A 21,245-nucleotide genomic window follows, 5' to 3' on the forward strand; every position below is an offset into this window, starting at 1 on the left:
CACCCCCACAACGTCACTGGCCTTTCTGATCAACTTGTTGAGTCTGTTGGCATCGGCTACTCTCAGTCTGCTGCCCCAGCACACCACAGCAAACAGAATAGCACTGGCCACCACAGACTCATAAAACATCCTCAGCATAGTCCGGCAGATGTTAAAGGAGCGGAGCCTCCTCAGAAAATAGAGGCGGCTCTGTCCCTTCTTGTAAAGGACTTCAGTGTTCTTAGTCCAGTCCAGTTTATTGTCAATGAACACACCCAGATACTTGTAGTGTTCTACGATGTCCACGTTATGCCCCAGGATGGAAACTGGGGTCACTGGTGTCCTCGTTCTCCTCAGATCCACCACCAGCTCTTTTGTCTTTGTTGTGTTGAGCTGCAGGTGGTTCAGCTCACACCATGAGACAAAGTTATTCACCACAGCCCTGTATTCAGCCTCCTCACCCTTGCTGATACATCCAACTATAGCAGAGTCATCAGAAAACTTCTGAAGATGACAAGACTGTCTGGTAGCTGAAGTCCGTGGTGTAAAGGGTGAAGAGGAAAGGAGAGAGGACAGTAGAGAGGAAGTGCTGTTCAAAGTACACTGCTTCTACCCTAAACTTCCATCCATCTTGAAATGCCACCTTATCAGATATCCTTTCATTCATCCAGCACCCTCATCTACCACCTCAAAAGCTACAAAAACCAACCAGTCAGGCCCATTTACCTCCTTCGACTAGACTCATACTTAAATCCTTATGAACCCATCCATGACTACTTAAACTCAAGACTAGCCAGCAAAGCTTCTCCTTTAGACCCTCTGTTTGTCTCAGAGACAGGCCAAGTTCACACCCACTTCTGGTTTCACCCAACACTTTCGCCAAATTCGTACCAGATCAGGAATATCCCTGAGCTATACTCAGGACTTTCCTTTTACATCGTGGCCACCTCCACCACTTCCAGGCAGGGAATCCCAGACCATATAATTAAAATCCTTGGCTGCTGGTCTAACAACACCAGAAACGCCCATACACACCATTTGTCATTAAGTTTCTCTTGGAGGCTCTATTCATAGTAAAGCAGGCAAAAAGATGACTCCCCCAGTCTATCTCAACTTTCCTGGTACCGTTGCGCCCTCCTCTCTTCAGCTGACACCAGACCGCCATCAGATTCCACCCACCACCTGTCTGCAACCCTAATTTCTCCCATCATTCCCCTACCTTCCTTTCTTTCCTGTCCCTACATCCCCTCATCCCTCCATCCCATAACCTGCATCCCTTCATCCCACTTCCCCCACTCCTTATCCCAAATCCCTGGACCCTCATCCCTTCATCCCACATCCCTTGATCCTCTTCCCTTCTTCCCGCGACCCTTGTAGAAAAGGCTCGGACTCTTAGAATTGATTAAATAACAGTCCTACCTTTTCTTAAACATATGACATCTTACAGTGACAAACTTAATATTTCCTGCTGTTAATCACAGTCTATGCATCGCGGCACTAATGAAATGTCTCTCAGCACGCTACACGCTTACAACTCGTGCTTACGCTTACAAAATATGAACATAACAACGAAGCAACAGGCACTTACGTTCCATCATGGACTCAATACTCGGAATGTTATAAGTGGATTACACAGGAGGGAGGTTAATCATCACACGTAAGTGACTCCAAACCGCGATGCAAGGCAGGCTGAAACTAGTGCGCTTGCTCACTTAACATACAACGAAAGACTAACGTTACATATGTCAGCGACTATGCATAGCAGATGTGAGTAATAATATGTTAAGAAGATGAAGGGTTAATAGTGGCTCCCGTGAGTAGAAATGTCCGCTGTGTGTGACGCCATTCTAGTTCCCTCATGGTGTCGCCATTGTTCCTTGCAACCTTGTTAATAGATCTCTATTTTTCTGCAGAGTAAATTTCTCACCTGTAGCCTATGTAACTTAAGGTGTTGCTTGTCAAATAATTATTTTAATGCTTAATGCTGCATGTAGGTTTGAATGAGTCTTGATTAATTGTTATACATACTGCATATGTATACAGATATTTTATTTACACTTACAGTAGATTGTAACTTGTTGCTGTTAACTGTCAGTGCCTAATGGTAATTAATTTGTTATTCTAGACTGATCACAATACTGAATGTTCAAGATCTTCAATAAATCCTACTAGAACACAGTACAGTTCAGGAAATATATCACGGCTCCTCACCTTCATTCGTGTGTTTTTACCAACACACCACCCTGCTTACTGTCAAACCCTAAACGAATTAGTCCTGATTAATTACCTCTCAAACAACCCTCCTCCCTACATCCCTCAGACCTCATCCCCATCATCCATTATGCATAATAAACTAATTGCAATCTGTAACTTCATTGCCGTGGTCTTTGTTCGTGAAAGGAAGTTTTAGAAAAAAGTTTGGAACAAAGACCACACCTTAATCTCATCCATTTCCACACTGTTATGTGCCGTAGAGTTTGTGGTGTGTGTGTGTGTGGGTGTCTTTGTGTTTGTTTGTTACAGGTGCGTGTTGCAGGTGTGTTCCCTGAATGGTGCCTCGCAGCTAGTGCCAATCAGGTGGAGGATAAAGGAGAGTGGACCGAGGCCGCCGGCTGTCAGTGGACCGCTAGTGCTCCTGGGAACCGTCTCACCACCACGTGTTTTAGTGTAATACCAGTGTGTAGTGATATACCGTTTAGTGTCTAAGATCCGGTGTTTTCTGAGTTGTATTGATTGTGCATTGTCGTCCCTCCTTTTGAGTGGACTGTTTTCAGTTCATAGTTAGTACTTATCATCCTCAGTTTTTGGAGGATTGTTTTGTGTTCGAGTTTACATTTTTGTTTAGTTAATAAAACATTTGGCTTACGTAAATCCTACCAGCGCTTCATTTTTTTCCTCTCCGGTATGTATTGTTTATTTAATTATTACGGTTACTCCTGAAACTTCCTAGACAAGTTGGAACGTAACACACACTAAAGGTATTTAAGCACACCTTATCCGTTTCCTCCCCTTTGACTCCTTTCTCACATCCCTCCCCCAAAACTCTCCAACTCTATCTCAACTTACCTGGTTCCGTTGCGCCCTCCTCCCTTCAGTCAACACCACATCGCCATCAGATTCTACCCTCCATCTGTCTGCAACCCTAATTTCTCTCATCATTCCCCCCAACTTCTAATCCTTCCTGTCCCTACATCCCATGACCCTCAGTCCTTCATCCTAAATCCCTTGACCCTCATCACTTCATCCCACGTTCCTCAACCCCCATCACAAATCCCTTGACCCTCATCCCAGTCATCCATTATACCCAATAAACTAATTGCAATCTATATCTCCATTGGCGTGGTCTTTGTTAGTGAGATGAAAGTGAAAGTAGGTTTTTAGTGTAAAATGTAAACTTCATCAGCCAAAAATGAAGTAATGAGATGTTGGAGAACAGCACACCCACTTGTATTTACTAAAGTAGCCATTTTAAACAGGTTTACAAATTCAAATTAAAGGAACATTTACATGTATTCAGTTACATGAAGGTGTCTTTTGGAAGTTGACTGCTTTGCTCAGATTGTATTCCCTAACTATTTTACACAGCCATCACTTGACAACAGATATTTATAATATCACTAATATTACATCTGAACCTACTTTAATTGATATTGAAAAACATGCACATATTAAAGATTATGATTGACATCAATATGAAAATCACACAGTAGATGATGGTTTCCTAGTCTAGAGATGTTTACCACACAGAAACATAATTCTATTTCTTATTTGTGTCAATTTAAAACCATATATGAGGGGATTGAACAGTGGAGGAATGAGGAGAAATACAATTGCCATAAAGTTCTGGGCACTTTGTGGTAAATCTTTTGAGCCAAATCGCATATATAACAAATCAAAAAGAAAACACACAGAAAAAATGAGTAAACATAACAAATGTGGCAGACATGTTTGTATAAACTTTGTCATGTTTTCTCTGGATGTTAGACATGTTCTGATCAAATATACATATGACCAAATAATAAAGACAAAATGACCAGAAAAAAAAGTATAATTAAAAGCTGGGATTGCAACATTTGCTATGGAGGCAAAACAAGCTAGTCTACCAATCAGCCAATTTATACAGTAGATTTTTGGTATGTGTGAGCCACATAACCTTGATCTTGATGTTGTTACTGAACCCATGAACACCAAATAAATGGGTATAAGCCAAGCAAAAAATACAAACACACAAACTCTCTGTTTGGTCATCACAGAGTGGTACACCAGAGGACGACATATAGCCACATATCTGTCATAGGCCATCACAGCTAGAAAAGAAAACTCAGCACTAGCGGAAGAGTGCAACACAAAACCCTGCAGAAGGCATCCAGCATAAGAGATGACATGAGTGGTAGACAGAAGATCCATGAGGAATTTGGGGTAAAAGCCTGCTGCCCCATAAAGTCCATTAATACACAGATTACACAAGAATATATACATAGGCTCATGAAGTTTTCTGTCCACAATGATGGTTATGATGAGAGCAACATTTACTATCCAAATGACTGAGTAACACAGTAAAGTGAGAACAAAGATAATGATTTGGTGCTGCACTGTGTAATTTAATCCTGAAAGCACAAAAAAGGTTAGTACAGAAACATTATCCATTAAACTATGTCAGCTGGCACAATTTCATTCATTTAGATCTAGTATCCTGACAAACCTCCCCATGTGCAGATCATGTAGTGTGACTTCAGAGAAACAGCTTTGACATACATCTGCTTGAGTTGCTCATGCAGCAGCCCTGTAATGCTCTCAGCCTGTGCTGAGAGTCTCTGACTGTACCTGGGTTGATTCTTCCGTTTAAATCAGCTTTCTTTGATGACTAAACACAAACTGGGAATTCAGTTTGATGTCACTTAAATACAGGTTGTTTGAGTTGACGGTTTGAATATATGAAATGACAGTGATAATTTATGAAATAAAACTTAAGAATATTGAATGAATGTTGTCATCAAGGTGCTGGCATCATCACCTTTACAAAGGGTTAAAGAAATGATTTTACCTTTTTACAACAATTCCAAAGATTGAGTGGATTTGGTGTTAATTATCTTTTCATTACGTAGGATTGCTGATACCAGATTTTGTACTGACTCACTCCAAGACTAACACTGCTTACAGCAACATCCATACCAATTAACCCTTTGAAACATGCGAAGAAGACAATCAGCAACAAAAGGAGAAAATAAAAAACAAGAAAATTAGTTAATAAATACATAAAAAAGAAAATTAAAAACAACCAACCAAACAAGGAAATGATATGGGAAAAGTGCGTAAAATTGTGATAATTATATACCACAATTTTACATATGTAATAATAATATTTATAAATAGAATTTTTCCCTAGCTTTTTACCCTATTTTCCAATGTGCTCAGGGCAGAGACCAGCACTGCTCGGGTACCCGCAAAAACAGCTGATTTGCGGGTGGTGTTTCTAAAAAAAAAATTTTCCAGGTTCGGATGTGGGTGGAAAAAATAACATGCGGGTCGGATCGCGGGTTTTAGATAAACACATCAGTCATTAGTGTGGTAAACTACAGATAACTATCTTGGTCATTATTTACTCTCTGAGGATCGGCTCCACTATTTCGCAACGGTCACTGGTTCAGCTGTTTACACGCTTTTCACCATCTAATCCACCTTGTTTTCAAACACGGAAGTAAATAGTGATCAACTTCCGTTTTTTTGTGCGTGACTTCCGGTCAGCCACTTTCCCTCATGCTTTCCCTTGCCAGAGCTAACGGTGCAAGCTATTTTTTTTTTTAAATTTTCAGTTGTTTATGTTAGTCAATCCGTTAGTTAGTTAGTCTGTGTATTTTGTATAGATAACTGTGCCCACGTTTCCGTTATAATGGAAATTTATTCCCTCTAAACGTGAATAAATTGCACGTCAATCATAAACTATGAACCAAAAAAGCACAATCTATCCCGAGTGAGACAAACTGCTTGATCCCCGTCTCCAGCGTACCAGCAGAGAACCTGCAGAACCAAATCAGCGAAAAAACACACCGGGCTACACAGCCTCTCTACCTGAGCAGCTGAAGCTGCGGCTCGCACCCTCGACACACAGACACACAGACGGTGCTTCTGCATGCCAGCCAAACGTGTGCGCAACTGTGAGAAATAAATATGTGAGATGTACGCTGCTTTTCTATCTTTTTTTTCCCTTTTCTTTCTTTCTTTCTGTCAGCGACATACACTCCTAACACAGGACGGGTTGTTTTTATTGACTGAGTTGATCATTAAGCTATAGTGATGCGCGGATCAGCTCTGATAGCACCTGAATCAGCATGTACGCATCAACCATCCAGCCGTTACAACATGATTGAGCTAGCAAAGTAGTTTTGTGTTGCTATGTGTGGTATTTATTCAGTTTGGGGAAATCATGATGTCTAGAAAGCATCAGTGGCTGCAGCTGACAGGGACAGCTAACGTTAACACTAGCAGCAAAGCTAACATCAGGACGTCATCTGTTAAAAGCCTCCCGTTGTCGGATACGACATGAAACTACTCCAGTTAGCTCAGTCGTATTGTAACTAAGACATCCGCTGGAGAAAATATTTTTTTCACGGGCCACTTTGTGAGTTTAGTGAGTTATTACAGGCACAGCTAACGGCTAACAGCTAACGGTTAGCCCAGCTAATCTACGATAACTATGTTATTAATTACACACAGAGAAAATACTAATGTTTGTTCAGTCATTGTGTTTATAGACTTTACAAACATCAGATTAGTCTAAACAGTGATATAGTGATGTGAAAAATGTGATATATACATATATATAGCTAAACTCAGCAAGGTAAACAACAAGGCGATTCCCATTTACACAGTGGTAAGAGTTCTGGACCGGAAGTGTCGCACAAAAAAAAGGAAGCTGGCTGCATTCTGTTTTGCCTCCGTGTTTCCGTAAAAAATAAGGTGGATAACACAATTTGTGATTGGACGACAGAATCAACATGGCTGCCACCATCTAACAAGCGCCGCTTCCAAAACAGTAAATAATTATTTAGGTATTTGAGAAATAAATGGATAAAACGTACAACTATCACTTTATAATGTTTCTGAAGTGTTTCCCTGATGGATTACTTCTCTCCTTGATGGATTCTAAAAACACGTGACGGCTCGTAACTGCTGAACGTCGCTCTGGACAGAAATTGTGTCTGTTATTACACATGTAAAGTTCCTTTACATAGATTAAAAGTTTAAAAGCATTAAACGTAACAAACGAGTGCTTTTACACTCGTATGGGAGAAGAACACAGAGGGTTGATGATGAAGCTGAAGTCAGGTTTTTATTGTGAGAGCTGCTTCATTCAGGTCGTCGTTTACTTACTGGCACCTTAACTTGTGGCGATGGTGTTCAATATTCAGTCAATATGACCCAAAATGATTACTTTAAATCCGGGTTATGGGTCGGCCTGCGGGTCGTGTTTCAACGGGTCGGACCGGGTTGCGGTACTAATTGGCCTGATGCGTGGATTTGCGGTTCGGGTGCGGGTTTGTACGTCTGGCATTGCGTCGGGCGGATCTTGAAAACTGGACCCGTGCAGGACTCTGGCTCAGGGTTCAAAGGTTTAAATACTTGCAAAAGGCATCTGAGCATTGCAAGAAAAGTGATGTCACTCCACGTTTCAAAGGGCTAAACAGATTTAGCGGTTATATAATTCTCTTCAAAGCCACCAGACTCCATTGGAAAAACAATTATTTTACTGCTGCCAGGTCATTGTGTAACTTTGGTGTTTTAAATGGTTAGTTTGGATCCAAGTTAACCATGTAAAATTACTTCCAGTTGTTACCTCTTGTGTTTTGGGCATTTTCAAATGAACTGGTGAAGACTATAGATGTAGCGCTTGTTACAGGGCCACTGGTGAGGTTGATGGTTTCTTTCTGTGATAATATTTGCTGATAAGTGGGAATGTGGGACCTGTGGATACTCTGAAACTCACAATCAAAACGAACAAAGCAACATCTGCAGGGCTTGACGCTAACTTTTTTCCCAAGGAGCATATGTGCTCCTAAGTTGAAAAAGTAAGGAGCGCACAAAGAACTTTAGGGGCACAATGTAAATTGATCAAATAATGTGTTTTCCGTAATAAACGTGATGCAAATAGACATTTACAAGCAAAATTATTTAATGAATTTGTATACAAAATGTACAGAAAGGTAAAATCAAGTTTTGAAAAAGTATTGCAATTTAATTTTGTCTTGAATGTTATTATCTTATATATATATTATCTTTGCATGATTATGATTGATTATGATTATCTTATATATGTCTTATATAATGTTATTACTATCCTAAAACATTCTCCAGGTCCTCTGAAACTCTGCAGGACTTAAGCCTCTTTCACACAGAGTTTTCGCGGCGCCCACCGCGGGGTAGGGCGCAGAGGACAGGATTTGGGGGAGTACAGGCTCGTTCAGGAGCTACAGCTCCATGGTGACCTCTTTCAGGTCTACTTCAGGCTCTTCTCTGCTACTGGACATGTGGCGCCAAGGTGTCGTCACAGCGCGTTGCGGTGAAATTAAAAAAAATTCAATTCAAGCGCAGGCTGGCGGCGTGCGCCGTTCAGCTCGCCGGCAGGGCGGTGTGCTCTTGCGCTGCGGTAGCACATACACAATGAATGGGTTTGTCCGCGGAGGTCTGCGCTTTGCGCACTCTGTGTGAAAAGGGCTTTATTTCCACCCTGCCCAGCGAACGGTCCCTAAAGGCCTCTACACATGATCAGCTGTAAAACTGCTTTGTGCTGGCTGTCCCATTGTTTGTCTGTGGAGAGGGCAGCAACGCCTGACAAAGCGGCACAACAGTGGCTTGGAAAACCGCCCACAACCGTGTCACACGGGGAAGAGGGAAAGCGGCAGGAGTTCCTCCAACATTTGCGGTTAGATTATCATATTTTTTTGACAAAAATATAGGCTGCTTCAGCTGATTTTTTTATGCATACATATGCCCCTAAATATTTTTTACAGTTCACACACACCTATTTTTAGTTGCAAATGCGAGTGAAACGCTCGCACTGTCGAGCCCTGATCTGGTAGCACAGTGTTCCACAACATCCACAATCGCCAACTACTATCACAACTAGAGATCAATGATATACTTCAACAATGCGACGTCAAGGGGGAGCCGTGACGACAGGTCAGTGGGGGGATGTCATCATCACCCCCACATTCCGAGACTGGGTACCAAGCCCCAGTAAATACAAACAACCTCAATGTAGGAGCAGCTTATCTGAGAAGGAAGATCATGAGCAAACTGGAAACCTGGAGCCTCCGACGAATTCCATAACTGAGTTGCCAAGTACCTTAGATGATCTGCTAAAAGAATGTGAATGCTGCCCTAAATACCATCCCTACAAGTACCATCACCGAGACCAACAAGCTGATTCACAGTACAGCAACAGTGATCCTGGAGATGCTTGGATACAAGATGGACATGGTACATAAAAACCAGTACCCTCCATGGAAGAGACGGTTGGAGGCCAAGATAAAGGCAACACGGAGAGAAGTTAGCCAACTAGCAGAGCTACACAGAGGGAACATGGTGAATAAAGGGGTACCAAGAAAATAAAACAAGTTCTCAATTCCTGAGGCACTTGAAACTGCCTAACAAAGACGAACAACCCTGGCCACCCGGCTGAAGAGATACACCAAAGAAGTAGATGCTAGGAGAATAAACAGGATGTCCTCCACTGAACCAGCCAAGGTGTTCTCTCAGTGGCAGGGAAAGAACAGCAGGTCAGACGCACCAAGAGCTGATATGGAAACATACTGGAAGGGCATATGGGAAAGAGAAGCATCACACAACACTGATGCCCAATGGCTGGTGGACCTAAGAGCTGGCTACAGCAACCTCCCTGAACAAGAACCAGTAAACATGTCAATGGCAGACATCCAGGAAAGACTGTCAAAGATGAAGAGCTGGACAGCACTTGACCCTGATATGATCCATACATACTGGCTGAAGAAGCTAACTGCACTCCATGAACACGTAGCAGCACAGATGACCCAGCTGCTAAGGGATGGGGCCCCCCCAGAATGGTTGACACATGGCAGGACAGTCCTGATAATGTAAGACTTCCAGGAGGGAACCATCCCATCCAACTACAGACTGATAACCTGTCTCCCCACAACATGGAAGCTCCTGTCAGGCATCATAGCAGCTAAGATAACTAGGCATATGGTCCAATACATGAGCGAGACACAGAAAGGCATTGGCAGTAAAACTAGAGGAGCCAAGGACCAGCAAGAGCAGGAAAACCAACCTGTGGACCATCTGGACTGACTACCAGAATGCCTACAGCTCAATGCCACACACATGGATACTGGAATGTCTGGATTTATACAAGATCAACAGGACACTAACAGCCTTCATAAAGAACTCCATGGGAATGTGGAAGACGACCCTCAAGGCCAACTCAAAGCCAAATGCCCAAATCAAAATCAAATGCGGCATATACCAAGGGGATGCACTGTCACCACTGCTGTTCTGCATAGGTGTAAGCCAAACAGGAGTGGTCAGTGCAAATGTAAAAAATGGATTACATAAAAAGTTATTAACAGGTACTGTTGTAGTCTCACATGACCAGGGTGCTTGTCGTGAAAAACCGACAGTCAGGCGCTGAACTTTAACATCATGCCTCAATACTTTATTAAACATTCATTTTCACCACGGAACGTTCATTCTGTTCACAGGACTTGAGCTTGACATATCACTCTATGTCCATATCACTGACTTCCAAGCAACAGTATAAGTGAGCGGCACTTTATACTACACTACTGAGTGTTTGGATACCAGCCTGTCACATTACCTAACACAGTGATTCTTATTGGTTCCATAGAACGAGACTGCAAATCGAGTGGGGCAACTTAAGGCTGACTGCACTCTGTCGTGGCTGAGGGCTGGAGGCGCCGCACTGGGAGCTGCATTTGGGGCCCTTGTTGGCTCCTCCAGGGTGGCAACGGGGTTGAGTACCCGGTCAGCTGTTAGGGCTGCAGCTGGGGCTCTGCTGGGCAGCTTACTGGTCCAAAGAGTCAAGCTCCTGCAGGTGAAAATGTAGTCAGACACCAGTGGTGTGTACTGGCTACCTGGCATACCAGGACAAATCCACATCAGTCAGCTGGTTTAAAAGATTCAAATTTTTACTAGCCCTGTGGCCCTCTCTGTGTGCCTGTCATTCATGAGAGCTTGCTACGTGTGTTCCAGGACTAAGTTCACTGGCCAATTAAAACCAAGTTATTTAAACTTGTGTTTACATCATAGGCCCTGTAGCCTATTAGGTCACTATTTTTGCAGCTGTGAAATGGTGGATGAAGGAAAATGGTATCCACCAAAATAGCTGAAACATCTCTAATCAAATGATACCTGCATTCAGTCCAAACCTTGTGGCTTTACAAATGTATTGTTGACTAAAATGATGACAAAACTTTGGAACCCTTGCTAACAGAGATAAAGCAAGCATGTGTACACACATGACTGTGTAGCCACTTTTGACTCCAAAACTATCATCACGTGCACGTACAACACAGCTGTGGCGGCCCAATCACATATAACAATGAAAAGGCATACATGACAGAGGCAGAGGACCTTACCCGCTGGTGTCAGCACAACACCCTCCTCCTTTTAGGAAGACTGAGGAGATGATAGGGGAGTTTGGGAGGAAGTTGCAAAGGAACTACTCTCCAATTTCACTGGAATTGTATTTTATATAATTTCATGTGTCAAATAAATTGATAATGACGAAATTGTAATAAATTGTTTTTATTTCAAATAAAACAGACATTTGCATTCTTTTAAATATGCTTTCTTGATATTGTGGAACATTTAGAGAAGCATTCTTTAACATAAAAATGATGCAACTTAAAAATGAGCTGGTTTATTTGTATCAGATTGGATACTACTATATGATTGATGGGGGGTAAATCAAATGGAAAAAACACAGTATGTTTGAGAAAATGTACAGGCATGCAAATGTACAAATAATGTAACTTATCATACCCACCACACCATAACGTAACATTTAATTTCATTAGCACTCTAGTTGAGTTAGAAAAAGAAAAGAGGCAGTGTTTAAGAAAAACTTTTTCAATGAAACTAGCAAAGGATAAAACAAATACTTAAGGTTGTACTTGCAATCAAGTTGCACAGACTTTGAAATATGAATTTGAAAAAAATCTGGACACAAAAGAAAAATACATCTTGATTATGGAGTACTAGCCATTATGACATGTATGTATAAGTATATAACATGACTCAGAGACACAGTCAAATCACACATGAACAGGAATTTGAAGGGAATAATGATATGAAATAAACACTGTAGTTATTTTTATCCCATGTGAACATTCTGAAATAACTTGAAATTGCGATAGAATAAAAAATTTAGAAACACCTGTTCTGGCTTGGATGAGTTGAGAGGAGGAACTCTCACCTTGATTACTTTGTCTCGACATTTTCTTTCCTTTCTTGAATAAAACCAAGAACTCTACTGCGAATTTTGGTCAGTGTTAATCCATATACCAGAGGGTTCAAAACTGGAGGAATTAAAAAAACATTTATTGCCATGAAGTTCTGAAGGCCCTGTGATGACATTCTCGAACCAAATCGAGTGTACATTAAATCAAAAAGCACAGCAAAGGCAAAACTGATTAAAGAGATTCCATCTAGCCTCATTATGCACCCTCACAGCTTCTCTGCCCCGCACTTCAGCCCTAAATACACAGAGCTCCGCCAGCACAACCATAAACTCCCTTACGTCATCCATCTCCTGGATGACTTCCTCACCGTCACGCCACCTTCATCACCCTGGTAACACGGCCTCAACACTCTGACTTCTGCACCCCACAAACTTGGAGTCCCTCTCTCCCCAGACAAAACAGAAGGTCCCAGTAGCACCTCCTTAGAAATTCCTTGGCATCACCTTTGACTCTGTCTCACTCCAAGCATCACTGTCTACCGAGAAAATCCAAGAGATTTCACTGCTCATTTCCAATTTCCTTCTGGCCCACATATGCACCAACTTTTTTCGCTGCTGAGCCACCTCAACTACACCATCTGTATGAACCCCCAAATGTTGATCCTTCTTGTCTCACCTCCTTTCCATCGCCGCATCCATTCCATCTCTCCACCTCCAAGTTTCGCTTGGTGAAGCAAAGAAAATTCAACTAAAACTATGGTACCAGTTCCTCTCCTCTTGGAATGGCATCTCTTTCTTTTACGGTGTGATATGATTGATGTCTAAATCACGGAATTGCTTCAAAACATTCTACACCTTCTTTAGCCTTACATTGCCTTCACTTGATGTCCTGACCTTCTCAAACTTCATCACATTCGCCCATACCATTCTCAAAATTATATCTTCCACTATACAAGTCTATATCAGCGGTATAAACTTCTTTTGTAAAACAGTCCTCCAGGGCACTGTGTCCAGCAGTGATCCACATCAGCATGTTAATCAAAGGCCTCTGCAAGGCTGAACCACATCCCATGCCTAAACGTTTGCCCCTCAATTCAGACATTCTCGCCCGATCCACCCAAACCCTCCGTTCAGGTTATTTGTCTCCATCAACAGATAAAGTCTTGGAATCCATGTTCCTACTGGCATTTTTTGGCTTTCTGTGCTGTTCAGAGTTCACTGCTTCTACCCTAAACTTCCATCCATCTCGAAATGCCACCTTATTCATCCAACACTCTCATCTACCACCTCAAAAGCAGCAAACACCAACCAGTCAGGTCTACACAACCCATTTACCTCTTTCCACTAGACTCCTCCTTAAGTCCTTATGAACCCATCCATGACTATTTAAACCCAAAACTAGCCAGCAAAGCTTCTCCTTAAGACCCTCTGTTTGTCTCAGAGACAGGCCAAGATCTCACCTGCTTCTGGTTTCACCCAACACTTTCGCCAAATTCGTACCAGATTGGGAATATCCCCCGAGCTATACTCAGGATTTTACTTTCACATCGCAGCAACCTCCACCACTTCCAGGCAGGGAATCCAAACGCCCATATGCACCATTCATCATGAAGTTTCTCTTGGAGGCTCTATTCATAGTAGAGCAGGCGAAACGATGACTCCCCAAATCTTTCCCAACTTCTCTGGTCCCTGGCCCTCCTTCCTTCAGCTGACACCAGACCGCTATCAGATTCCACCCTCCACCTGTCTGCAACCCTTATTTCTCCCATCATTCCCCCCACCTTCCTTCCCTTCCTGTCCCTACATCCCATGAACCTCGGCCCTTCATTCCACATCTCTTAACCCTCATCCTAAATCCCTTGACCGTCATCCTTTCATCTCACATCCCAAATCCCACAACCCTCATCACTTCATCCCATATCCTGCGATCCGCTTCCCTACTTCCCTCAACCCTCATCCCCATCATACATTACACCCAATAAACTAATTGCAGTCTGTAACTCTATTTGTGTGGACTTTGTTAGTGAAATGACAGTGAAAGTAGGTTTAAGTGTAAAATGTCAACTTCAACAGCCAAAAATGAAATAACAAGATGTTAGAGAACAGCACACCCACTTGCATTTACTAAAGTGGCCATTTCAAACAGATTTATACAAATTCAAATTAAAGGAACATTTACATCAGTGGCAGCTGCTGGTCTTTCAAACAGGGGAAGCTCACTTTAAGTTCACATCATAAAAGTTGTCATATTGTAGCAAGGCAGTAACTTATAGAAGAAACATTTAATTGAAGCCGTTTTTCAACAACACTCATGCCATAGAACCACAGCAAAACACACCTCAAAAATTTTCAGATGGGTTTACAAACGGTGAAAATGAGCTATACCACTTATGGAAATACGGAACTCCGGCTGGCACTCTGTCAGATGACTCCACTCGCAAATATCCGCATGGGCGCTGTCAATCACAAAGAGGTTCAGCCTTTTACACAATTCCTCCAATCATCGTGCATCCACCGAGCGTCCTCTCCCGCCTACCGCTCCATTAGGTCCCAGGGAAGCTGAGCCTCCCTGGGAGTGACGATTTTGTCGCATATATCCAATGACCGTCTCGCTTTGTTGTCTGAAAAAAAACTGCTCAGCGCTGTCTAATAGGAATGCTTGGAGGCTCTACATCCACCATGCTGACACTGGAATGTATGACAGGGAGGTCACGTTTGGTGATAATCAGGTGATAATCAGGTGACGTTGGAACATCATAGTCATGATGTTAAACGCATCCTAGCACACGTTTAATGCAATGTAAATTCTTATATTAATGTAAATTCAATAGTGCATATTTGACCATTTCTTCTTCCATTTTAGAGGAATATCTGCCTCCCTTGTTGTCTCAGAGCAATCGCCCTGATTTACATGTATTCAGTTACATGAAGGTGTCTTTTGGAAGTCGACTGCTTTGCTCAGATTGTATTTCCTAACTTCTTTACACAGCCATCATATGACAACGGATATTTATAATATCACTAATATTACATCTGAACCGACTTTAATTGATATTGAAAAACATGCACATATTAAAGATTATGATTGACATCAATATGAAAATCACACAGTAGATGATGGTTTCCTGGTCTAGAGTTGTTTACCACACAGAAACATAATTCTATTTCTTATTTGTGTCAATATGAAACCATATATGAGGGGATTGAACAGTGGAGGAATGAGGAGAAATACAATTGCCATAAAGTTCTGGGCACTTTGTGGTAAATCTTTTGAGCCAAATCGCATATACAACAAATCAAAAAGCAAACACACAATAAAAATGAGTAAACAGAATAAATGTGGCAGACATGTTTGTATAAACTTTGTCATGTTTTCTCTGGATGTTAGACATGTTCTGATCAGATATACATATGACCAAATAATAAAGACAAAATGGCCAGAATAAAATGTATAATTAAAAGCTGGGATTGCAACATTTTCTATGGAGGCAGAACAAGCTAGTCTACCAATCAGCCAATTTATACAGTAGATTCTTGGTATGTGTGAGCCACATAATCTTGATCTTGATGTTGTTACTGAACCCATGAACACCAAATAAATGGGTATAAGCCAAGCAAAAAATACAAACACACAAACTTTCTGTTTAGTCATCACAGAGTGGTACACCAGAGGACGACATATAGCCACATATCTGTCATAGGCCATCACAGCTAGAAAAGAAAACTCAGCACAAGCTGAAGAGTGCAACACAAAACCCTGCAGAAGGCATCCAGCATAAGAGATGACATGAGTGGTAGACAGAAGATCCATGAGGAATTTGGGGTAAAAGCCTGCTGTTCCATAAAGTCCATTAATACACAGGTTACACAAGAATATATACATAGGCTCATGAAGTTTTCTGTCCACAATGATGGTTATGATGAGAGCAGCATTTACTATACAAATGACTGAGTAACACAGTAAAGTGAGAACAAAGATAATGATTCGGTGCTGCACTGTGTAATTTAATCCTGAAAGCACAAAAAAGGTTAGTACAGAAACATTATCCATTAAAGTCTATCAGCTGTCACAATTTCATTCATTTAGATCTAATATCCTGACAAACCTCCCCATGTGCAGATCATGTAGTGTGACTTCAGAGAAACAGCTTTGACATACATCTGCTTGAGTTGCTCATGCAGCAGCCCTGTGATGCACTCAGCCTGTGCTGAGAGTCTCTGACTGTACCTGGGTTGGTTCTTCCGTTTAAATCATCTTTCTTTGATGACTAAACACAAACTGGGAATTCAGTTTGATGTTTCCAAATGGTTGTTTGAGTTGATGGTTTGAATATATGAAATGACAATTATAATATATGGAATAAAGCTTAAGAATATTGAATGAATGTTGTCATCAAGGTGCTGGCATCATCACCTTTTCAAAGGGTTAAACAAATGATTTTACTTTTTTTTTTTTTTTTTTTTACAACAATTCCAATGATTGAGTGTTAATTATCTTTTCATTACTTAGGATTGCTGACACCAGATTTTGTGCTGACTCACTCCAAGACCGACACTACTTACAGCACCATCCATACCAATTAACTCTTTGAAACATGAGAAGAAGACAATCAGCAACAAAAGGAGAAAATTAAAAACAAGAAAATTAGTTAAATAAATACATAAAAACAGAAAATTAAAAACAACCAACCAAACAAGGAAATGGTATGGAATAAGTGCATAAAATTGTGCTAATTTTATACCACAATTTTATATATGTAATAATAATAATGATAATTGTAGATAGTATTTTCCCCTATGTTTTTTCCCTAGTTATTTTTAATTAGTTAGTTTCCTAAATCTATAATTTATTTGCAATTTGCTGGACATTTCTTACCAAGTTGCTTATTGCCATTTTTCCCATGTTTTTGAAAGAAATCTCACCAATGTGCTCAGGGTTCAAAGGTTTAAATAATTTCAAAAGGCATCTGAGCATTGCAAGAAAAGTGATGTCACTCCACGTTTCAAAGGGCTAAACAGATTTAGTGATTATATAATTCTCTTCAAAGCCACCAGACTCCATTGGCAAAAACAATTATTTTACTGCTGCCAGGTCATTGTGTAACTTTGGTGTTTTAAATGGTTAGTTTGGATCCAAGTTAACCATGTAAAATTACTTCCAGTTGTTACCTCTTGTGTTTTGGGCATTTTCAAATGAACTGGTGAAGACTATAGATGCAGGGCTTGTTACAGGGCCACTGGTGAGGTTGATGGTTTCTTTCTGTGATAATATTTGCTGATAAGTGGGAATGTGGGACCTGTGGATACTCTGAAACTCACAATCAAAACTAACAAAGAAACATCTGGTAGCACAGTGTTCCACAACATCCACAATCGCCAACTACTATCACAACTAGAGATCAATGATATACTTCAACAATGCGACGTCAAGGGGGAGCCGTGACGACAGGTCAGTGGGGGGATGTCATCATCACCCCCACATTCCGAGACTGGGTACCAAGCCCCAGTAAATACAAACAACCTCAATGTAGGAGCAGCTCATCTGAAAAGGAAGATCATGAGCAAACTGGAAACCTGGAGCCTCCGACGAATCCCATAACTGAGTTGCCAAAGTACCTTCAGATGATCTGCTAAAAGAATGTGAATGCTGCCCTAAATACCATCCCTACAAGTACCATCACCGAGACCAACAAGCTGATTCACAGTACAGCAACAGTGATCCTGGAGATGCTTGGATACAAGATGGACATGGAACATAAAAACCTGTACCCTCCATGGAAGAGATGGTTGGAGGCCAAGATAAAGGCAACATGGAGAGAAGTTAGCCAACTAGCAGAGCTACACAGAGGGAACATGGTGAATAAAGGGGTACCAAGAAAATAAAACAAGTTCTCAATTCCTGAGGCACTTGAAACTGCCTAACAAAGACGAACAACCCTGGCCACCCGGCTGAAGAGATACACCAAAGAAGTAGATGCCAGGAGAATAAACAGGATGTCCTCCACTGAACCAACCAAGGTGTTCTCTCAGTGGCAGGGAAAGAACATCAGGTCAGACCCACCAAGAGCTGAGATGGAAACATGCTGGAAGGGCATATGGGAAAGAGAAGCATCACACAACACTGATGCCCAATGGCTGGTGGACCTAAGAGCTGGCCACAGCAACCTTCCTGAACAAGAACCAGTAATCATCTCAATGGCAGCCATCGTAGCAGCACAGATGGCCCAGCTGCTAAGGGATGGGGCCCCCCAGAATGGTTGACACAGGGCAGGACAGTCCTGATAATGTCAGACTTCCAGGAGGGAACCATCCCATCCTACTACAGAGTGATAACCTGTCTCCCCACAACATGGAAGCTCCTGTCAGGCATCATAGCAGCTAAGATAACTAGGCATATGGTCCAATACATGAGCGAGACACAGAAAGGCATTGGCAGTAAAACTAGAGGAGCCAAGCACCAGCAATTGCCCGAGACTGCAAGAGCAGGATGACCAACCTTGCACTGTCTGGACTGACTACCAGAATGCCTAGAACTCAATGCCACACACATGGATACTGGAATGTCTGGATCTATACAAGATCAACAGGACACTAACAGCCTTCATAAAGAACTCCATGGGAATGTGGAAGATGACCCTAGAGGTAAACCTTGTGGCTTTACAAATGTATTGTTGACTCAAAAAATGACAAAACTTTGGAACCCTTGCTAACAGAGATAAAGCAAGCACGTGTACACACATGACTGTGTAGCCACTTTTGACTCCAACACTATCATCATGTTTGCTGACGACACAGCTGTGGTGGGCCCAATCACATATAACAATGAAAAGGCATATATTACAGAGGCAGAGGACCTTACCCGCTGGTGTCAGTACAACAACCTCCTCCTTTTAGGAAGACGCAGATGATAGTGGAGTTTGGGAGGAAGTTGCAAAGGAACTACTCTCCAATTTCACTGGAATTGTATTTTATTAAATTTCATGTGTCAAATAAATTGATAATGACGAAATTGTAATAAATGGTTTTATTTCAAATAAAACAGACATTTGCATTCTTTTAAATATGCTTTCTTGATATTGTGGAACATTTAGAGAAGCATTCTTTAACATAAAAATGATGCAACTTAAAAATGAGCTGGTTGATTTGTATCAGATTGGATACTACTATATGACTGATGGGGGGTAAATCAAATGGAAAAACACAGTATGTTTGAGAAAATGTACAGGCATGCAAATGTACAAATAATGTAACTTATCATACCCACCACACCATAATGTAACATTTAATTTCATGGGCACACTAGTTGAGTCAGAAAAAGAAAAGAGGCAGTGTTTGTTTTAAGAAAAACCTTTTCAATGAAACTAGCAAAGGATAAAACAAATACTTAAGGTTGTACTTGCAATCAAGTTGCACAGACTTTGAAACATGAATTTGAAAAAAATCTGGACACAAAAAAATACATCTTGATTATGGAGTACTAGCCATTATGACATGTATGTATAAGTATGTAACATGGCTCAGAGACACAGTCAAATCAGACATGAACAGGAGTTTGAAGGGAATAATGATATGAAATGAAACACTGTGGTTATTTTTATCCCATGTGAACATTCTGAAATAACTTGAAATTGTGATAGAACAAAAGATTTGGAAACACCTGTTCTGGATTGGATGAGTTGAGAGGAGGAACTCTCACCTTGATTACTTTGTCTCCACATTTATACAGCTAGAATTGATAAGTCACTTCAACTAGATGAGCGCAACACAAAACTCTGCAGGAGACATCCAGCATAAGAGATGACATGAGTGGTCGAAAGAAGATCCATAAGGGAATTTGGGGTAAAAGCCTTCTGTCCCATAAAGTCCACTGATACACAGATTGCACAGGAAAATATACATAGGCTCGTGAAGTTTTCGGTCCACAGTGATGGTTATAATCACAACAATAGCTACTATCCAAATAACTGAGTAACACAGTAAAGTGAGAACAAAGAGAATTATTCTATGTTGTACTGTGTAATTTAATCCTGAAAGCCTAAAAAATGTTACTACAGAGGCATTATCCATTAAACTATGTCAGCTGGCACAATTTCAGTTATTTAGATGTAGTAATATTAGTAATATCTAGTAATATGTGCAGATTATTATAAATACATATATATATATATATATATATATATATTAGGGGTGTAACGGTACACAAAAATCACGGTTCGGTACGTACCTCGGTACACAAGTCATGGTTCGTTTTTTTTTTCGGTACAGTAATGAAAAAATAGACAACTATTAAATATCTTTTACTTATTGGTAACCTTATTAAAACATACCACCACAGCAGTTCACTCTTTTTACCCAATTTTTTAATGAAACAAATATATATAAAATCCTGCTTTTTCACATTGTTTGAATGAAAATAGAAATATAAAAGTGAAAAATAAAATCCTGCTGTTTTTTTAACACATTTTTTGAATGAAAAATATAAATATAAATTTAAATAAAAAAATAAAGTTTTACTCAATTAAAATAAAAAGTATAGTGCAGCTGGTCAGCTTTAAAGCCTGCTCAGATTCAGTTTTACTAGGAACTTACTTAGCTTTCCCACTTTGTTAAAGTGCAGTAAACAAAACATGCTTATATCTAAAGTGCAGCTTAAACAATTTTACTAAACTCCAATGGCGTTGGTTATTTCTTTAGCGCAATGGTCAGGGAAACACTCTTTTTTTTTTTTTTTTTTTTTAAATGACGACAATATCATAGTTTGCACCAGATTGCTTTTTCTAGTCGTGCCGGTTAACGTTCATACTCGGGTGCA

The 21,245-nt window shown here is 40.8% G+C and overlaps 2 protein-coding genes and 2 pseudogenes across 2 annotated transcripts; 2 read left to right on the forward strand and 2 right to left on the reverse strand.

Annotated features, from left to right (window-relative positions):
- Positions 1-3,705: 3,705 nt before the first annotated feature.
- Positions 3,706-4,626, reverse strand: LOC117251768 (olfactory receptor 6E1-like). Its single transcript, XM_033618298.2, has one exon. It carries the CDS (start codon positions 4,624-4,626, stop codon positions 3,706-3,708), a length of 921 nt encoding a protein of 306 aa, XP_033474189.2.
- Positions 4,627-7,425: 2,799 nt separating this feature from the next.
- LOC144466908 (uncharacterized) lies at positions 7,426-10,156 on the forward strand (annotated as a pseudogene).
- A 5,407-nt stretch (positions 10,157-15,563) lies between these two features.
- Positions 15,564-16,494, reverse strand: LOC117251709 (olfactory receptor 52E8-like). The gene has a single exon (XM_033618216.2). The coding sequence runs from the start codon at positions 16,482-16,484 to the stop codon at positions 15,564-15,566; it is 921 nt and encodes a 306-aa protein (XP_033474107.2). The 5' UTR covers positions 16,485-16,494.
- Positions 16,495-17,894: 1,400 nt separating this feature from the next.
- LOC144466909 (uncharacterized) lies at positions 17,895-18,924 on the forward strand (annotated as a pseudogene).
- Positions 18,925-21,245: the final 2,321 nt, after the last annotated feature.

Source organism: Epinephelus lanceolatus, chromosome 14 (assembly GCF_041903045.1).
Source record: "Epinephelus lanceolatus isolate andai-2023 chromosome 14, ASM4190304v1, whole genome shotgun sequence".
NCBI lineage: Eukaryota > Metazoa > Chordata > Actinopteri > Perciformes > Serranidae > Epinephelus > Epinephelus lanceolatus.

Excerpts from the sequence above, each read along its gene's own strand:
- LOC117251768 (XM_033618298.2), bottom strand. The coding sequence starts at position 4,626 with ATGGATAATGTTTCTGTACTAACCTTTTTTGTGCTTTCAGGATTAAAT.
- LOC117251709 (XM_033618216.2), bottom strand. The coding sequence starts at position 16,484 with ATGGATAATGTTTCTGTACTAACCTTTTTTGTGCTTTCAGGATTAAAT.